A 6342-nucleotide genomic window follows, 5' to 3' on the forward strand; every position below is an offset into this window, starting at 1 on the left:
GAGAAGTTTTGGATCCCCCCTCCCTGGAAGTGTTCAAGGCCAGTTTGGATGAGGCTTTGAGCAACCTGATCTAGTGTAAGGTGTCCCTGCCGATGGCAGGGGGGGTGGAACTGGATGATCTTTAAGGTCCCTTCCAACCCAGACCATTCTATGATTCTAGGATATCTTACAAAACATCTTAGGCTTTCACTTACTGCCTGTGCTTCTTTAATAAACACACAGCTCAAATGGAAACTATTTATATTTCCTTCTCTCTTATTTATTAGTGGGAAAGGGAGGTCCAGTGCTGGACCTTGCGTCTTTTCACAATGAAATAGAAATACATCTCAGGGATAAAGGAACTTGGTTCTCAGAAAGCATCTTTGGTATCAGAAAGACATACTGAGGTGGAGAACAGATAGTACCATCTCAGGATGCCTCTGGCTTGAGTTTAACCCTACAAAAAACAATTGCATCCTTCCTATCAGCTGGGGTTATGGTGACTACAACACGTTTTTCAACCGTGGAAAAGAAGAACTGATGTGGAACAGATTGGTAAGGGCAAACTAAATTTATTAACTCTCCACAAACCAAATTAGACCATTTTCTAGGTAGCAGAGAGAAGGATGCGGGGAAAGTGATCTACCTTTGATTTCTCACCTCTTTTTGAACTCTTCCCATTGTGGCACTCTGCCTGGACAGAGTTCAGAGCGGAAAATTTGTCAGAAAGACAAACTCTTAGAGAAGACAGGGAATCAGCTTTGCAGTCAAATTTGCTACATCACTGAGAATTTGCAAAGGATTGCCAAGTGGAAAACAGCCTGTTCTGGGATTGCCTGACAACTGCTTTCCAAGCTGGAAGTTTTTGCTGTCATTATTGTTCCTGCTTCACTTATGATTATTACTATTTATTATTATTGCTATTATTATGACTTTAATTTTAGAAAATTACTTTGAGAAGCATAAAACAAAGTATAGAAAATTATTATACCTATAAAACATTTCAATATTTAAAAAATTCATAAATTCAAATATTGTAAAATATTTTTCTGTATTTACAAGCTGCTCTGAAGGAGCAGAACTTCTTAAGATTTTTCCAGTCTGGTACAGACAGTTAGGTGCTGCAGGCTATTGAGAGTGAGGGAATTATTTTCTCTTTGTTTAGAAGAAGAGAAAGACATAAAAAAATAGTTTGCTTTGAATGTATAGCCCAAGACTACAGAGTCCTTAGTGCCTGGTACTTTGATCTCAGTGGAACGACTCATGTGAATGAGGATTACTTATGAGGACAAGGAAAAAGCCTCCTGTCATATTCAAAATAAGGCTTTGTTTCAAAGCATATCTAAAGCTTAGCAGCCCTCTAACTTAACCTTTCAAATCTATTCTTTGTTTTCACTTTATAGTGTCCAAAAGGCATGTTATCTTACAAAGAAGTGTCCTCTTCTTCAGTGCACGCAGACTGAATCCACTGCACCAGGACTAGTCACATACTCAGCTATGAGGTTACCAAGGAGGATAGGAACAGCTCAAAGAAAAAGCGCAGGAAAGAAGAAAAGAAAAAAGAAAAAAAAAAGATAAAGAGGCAGATACCATTTCACCAAAGTGCCTGGACAAATGCTTCAGGCCTCTGCCCTGGATGGGAGGGCAGAGAGGAGCTCTGTACCTCCCCCAGTCAGGTTGGGATCAGCACCAGCGTAGATAAAGCATTTGCAAAAAAAAAAAAAAAAATCACAGGCAAAGTTATACCATAAGTGGCTGTTTTACTGGGGGTGTCTCGAAAGAAGTTGGGGGGGACTGATGGCAGCCCAGGAAGGATTGTCTGTGTGCAGGGACAGGACAGACATCCCCGGGGCTGATGCACAGAGGTGGGTGAGCGAGATGCTGGGCGAAGCTGGCAAAGGTGGTGCAGCGCAGCAGACAGGCAGGGAAAGGACTGTGGCAGTCAGGCTCTTGTTCTGTTTTGTTTTTCTAAAACCACCCATTTCCTGGCTTTTCTGCCTACCCTAGGGCAGCAGATCCCAAGCCTTCCCCTCCTCAATTTTCACACATCCCCCATCTCACCCTACAGACACACAAAAACCCTGGCTTCTTCAACCACCATCAGGTGAAGGTTTGGCAGCAGTCTCGGAGAAAGGATGACTAACCCCACGTCCCAGGAAGGCGAGCATGGGGATCACATTCTCCTGGGCGATGCACTGCAGGATCCTGGGTGCTCCGTACAGCCCTCCCATGCAGGAGGCCAGGGACGAGATGTACAGCCCTAGCAAAAACAAGAAACCCACCAAGGATACCTGGAGGAAGCAGAAAGAATGCAAAATTGACAACATTGTTCTTTAAAGACTCCCAGGCAGTTTTAAAGACATGTATTTTAAGAGATCATATATATTTCATAATGTTGCAAATGAACAGAGCAAGCCCTGGGAAAGTAGCAATTTAACTGGTCTGTGGTATAAAGTGCAAGCAATTAATACAGGAAAATTATCCCATAAAAGTAATTTAATGCTGAACATCCTGTACCGACAGAGCTGTTTGACAAGCTCATATCCAAGAAATTCTTTGTCACTTGGAGCACTTGCAGCAAAGCAGCAGCTGTTAGGTTCCCCTTAAGTAACTGGAAGTGAGTTTATTTCAGGAGAGATCACTTATATACAGAGTACATCATACAGGAAAAGCTGCCCAGGCTTCCAATCATCCAAAACAGGAAGACAAACCCCTATGTCCCAGAGGGGAAAATCAATCCTGAAAGAAAATCCACAGTAAAACCAAATCAAAATTGCCACTTAAACAAATGGCATCTCAAAAAAAAAAAAAAAATGCTCTGAAGGATATAATACAATGATCTTATTTTCCTGTCTTCAATGAGAAAAGAATTTCCTTTGGCCAATATGAAACTTAAAAAAAAAAAATCTTTAAAGCCACAGTGCTGACTAGGCTAGGTTTATTACCAGTTTCTAGTGAAACAGGGAAACACCCCTTCAAACAGGGAGCATCTCCTGGAGGCATGAAGGGAAAGGAGGGCAGGCAGCTCATGGTCTATCACACAAGAGCAAGGACTGGGGTCCCCCTGCACAGGTCCCCACTGTCAAGAGCTGCAAGCAGAGGCAGCATCTCTAAAACAACCTCCCCAAATACACAAAACCCCCAAATATGAATGCTGCACAAGAAAGCTTTGAAACAGGAGTGCTCCTGGTGCCACAGTGTAAGGACATGGGCAGACACAGCCAAGAAGATGAAGGTCTAGGGTCACCTGAGCCATCCCCAAGTCCTGCAAGACCACATGTGTCTGACAGCCAGCAGCCAGCCACAGAGAAAGGCAAGGCATGGGGGTAACACCAGCACAAAGCCTAGGCAGGGAGAAAAAAACCCATATTTTGGTCCAGATATGCTCTGCCTATACCCCACTGAAGTGAGCTGCTGGAGGTGCAGACAGACGTCCATGGCAGAGGATGTCACCGAATGCAGGTGCCCTGTGTCCCACGTATCCTTTGCTCCCTCTCCTCCTCTTGTGGAAAATAAGCTCTAAATGAACACGGGTCCTTCCTTCTGTTCCTTCCCTGTTCAAGTCAGGTGGCACATGCTTTATTAGAAGGAAGTACAAAAATTTACATGGCTAAAGATGATTCAAGCTACATCTGCCTTTTCCTCATCTACAAAACCTGCAGGCACCAGAGAAGAGATAAGGTAGAAAGCCATAAAACACTTACAGTTTGGGGAATGTAAAATTAATGTCCTAGTCCAGAACCGTGCAAACTTCCTACAACATTTCTTTTCCCCATGAAAACCCACTTGGCCTTGTGAATTTTATCTTGTGGGACAGAAGAAACTCAAGGCAAAGATGAGCTGATATCAGCTTCCATTAGACTGATGGAGAGACATTTGATGGGGAATCTTCCCTTTCCTCTCCTCTAATCCTGCCCTGCTCTGAGAAATACTTGGAAGAAACAATCACTTGTGCCAGACATCATATATTATTTTAGCTGCCAAAAAAGCTTGCATTTAAATGTCCTACTTGACATTCAAATCAGGGTTAGAGGGGCAGAATACTTTTCACTGAGGCTGATGAAAGGGTTTGCTGGGGGTTTTGAGCACGGAGAGTGTGAATACTTCGTAAGAAATTGGCACTTCGAGCTCATTAGAAGTGAAATTACTGAATCTCATTTTTATGTTTAAAAAGCCAAACAAGTATTGTTTGGGAGAAAAGCAGCCAACCACTCGCTCACCTGTGAGTGACAGAAAGAGAGAGTTTGCATGTTGGATGTGTAACTATCTCTCCTCCTCCCCCCCTCAAACAAAGTCATTAAAATCTAAAGCAGCTTGCAATAACTCAAAGTAAGTACATGAATTTTAGGATTGCACCATTGTTTTGTTCCATACTAAGGAAAAGAAAACTGAATTTGCTTTTTTGTTTGGTTGGTTGGTTTTTCATATTTAACATTATTAAGTATATTCACATTCTCTTATGTGAGACTTTCATTTCCCACCCCTAGAGGGTTTTGAAGTTAAAACACAGCTTTAACAATCCCTTTCTCTTCAGCTGATTCATTTCAAGCTGATTCTTTTAGTTACTGTATTTTTTGCCCACTAAGTCTGTCACACTGACATACAAAGATGTTGCCTTAAAGAAGGTAGACTCATTCTTTTTTCCCCTGAAACAGAGATGATTTGTCACCTTAGCAGGAAGTGGCAGGAGCCTCACCAATAATCTGGAGTTAATTTGGGGAACTGAAGGAAGTCTAGAGCTATGATTACTTAGAAAAAAAACAAAGCCAGAGTTTCAAATTGATATTTTAGATTAAAACCATGTTACAAATAAATTAAACAGCAAACATCTCAGTTTTAAATTAATCACAAGAAATAGTGTCAAATATGGTGAACCCATGATTTTGGATAACAGAAAATTAGCCCTTCCATTTAAAGTAAGACACGAGGACACACCAAGATCTTTTGCTCCCTTTTTAAAGGCCTGCAATGATAAGGATCATTGCCTGTAACACTGCAGACCTCCCTCATGTACATACACCCCTGTGGGATGTCTCCAGTTTAATAAACCTGCTGCCCACCCTGCAATTACAGTCCGCTAGATATGGAAATGTAAGCTTCGCTTGACTTAGTAAAGATAAGCAGTGGGGTTTTTTAGAGATTTCAATTTGGTCTAAGCTTTCACCAATGAGAAAGGATACACTGAATAAAATACAGCATTTATCATTAGACCACATTCACATATTTTACCTCTTAAAGCTATTGCTGGGTGATTATGCCAAGATTCAGTATTACTGGATCTGCTGGTGAATGCAAAGTTATTCAAATCAATTGTACACTGGAATTTGTAATGGGGAAATCCTCTTGAATTTCAATGAGGGATGGGTACCCAAATTCTTTAGGCTTTTGGAAAATTCAAGCATTCAATAAGGCAGATAGCAACACGAAAGCACCATGATATGAAACCACGCTGGGTTATAGTTACCTTCTCTGCTATCATGAAGTCATAGCGGAGTGACTGACGGGTACAAATCGCTCCGAGCAAGAAAACAAAGACCATGTATAGAAACCATCTGCAAACAATAAAAATAAACTATTTTTTTCCAGCAAGACAAGACCATTGAGAATTCTGCCCATTAGCAGAGCCAGGAGAAGGTCAAACACCCGCAAGCTGGGTCAAACACCCACCGCTCTGCATGGGCTGGTCCTCCACGATTTAACCTAATGGCTAAAATTAACACTGGTCCATGTTACATATCTACTACAATGTCCCAGGGACACCTGCAGAGTCACCGTATGGTACCCCTGAGGGGAAGCTACCTGCACTCATGACGTGTGCCTCGGGGGAATAACCCAGTCCTGGGGACAGACTTTTTAGCAGGGCCTGTAGCAATAGGACAAGGGGTGATTGTTTTAAACTAAAAGAGGGATTTAGACTAGATACAAGGAAGATATTTTTTACTATGAGGGTAGTGAAACACTGGCACAGGTTCCCCAGAGAGGTGGTAGAAGCCCCATCCCTGGAAACATTCCAGGTCAGGTTGGATGGGGCTCTGAGCAACCTGATCTAGTTGAAGATGTCCCTGCTCACTGCAGGGGGGTTGGACTTTAAAGGTCCCTTCCAGCCCAAACCACTCTATGATTCGACAATTCTGCATGTACACAAGTCTCCTCGTCTTGCATTAATGTTAAACACCGCAGCCAGCCTATTCTACAACCTCAGTCCTGATCCTGCTTTGGTATCTCTGGCGTTTCCATTGCTCAGGGGTAGGGATAAGCTAGTCTATCTTAAAGTCCAGACTGCAAAGGTGTGAACAACCACAGTCCATCCTTCTGTTATATTTCTGGGCCCTGTGGAATCCCCTTACTTAAAACAAGCACCAA

General features: G+C 42.4%; 1 protein-coding gene across 1 annotated transcript in view; it reads right to left on the minus strand.

The window, feature by feature from the left end:
• SLC12A8 (solute carrier family 12 member 8) overlaps positions 1 to 6342 on the minus strand; it is a 49674-nt gene that overhangs the window by 9601 nt on the left and 33731 nt on the right. The window contains exons 7-8 of the mRNA XM_010172046.1: positions 5444 to 5531; positions 2124 to 2270 (exon numbers count right to left, since the gene is read on the minus strand). Of these exons, the coding sequence (XP_010170348.1) occupies positions 2124 to 2270; positions 5444 to 5531 (235 nt within the window). The remainder of the gene's footprint in view (positions 1 to 2123; positions 2271 to 5443; positions 5532 to 6342) is intronic.

This window comes from Antrostomus carolinensis, unplaced genomic scaffold, assembly GCF_000700745.2.
Source record: "Antrostomus carolinensis isolate BGI_N321 unplaced genomic scaffold, ASM70074v2 scaffold5227, whole genome shotgun sequence".
NCBI classification, from domain to species: domain Eukaryota; kingdom Metazoa; phylum Chordata; class Aves; order Caprimulgiformes; family Caprimulgidae; genus Antrostomus; species Antrostomus carolinensis.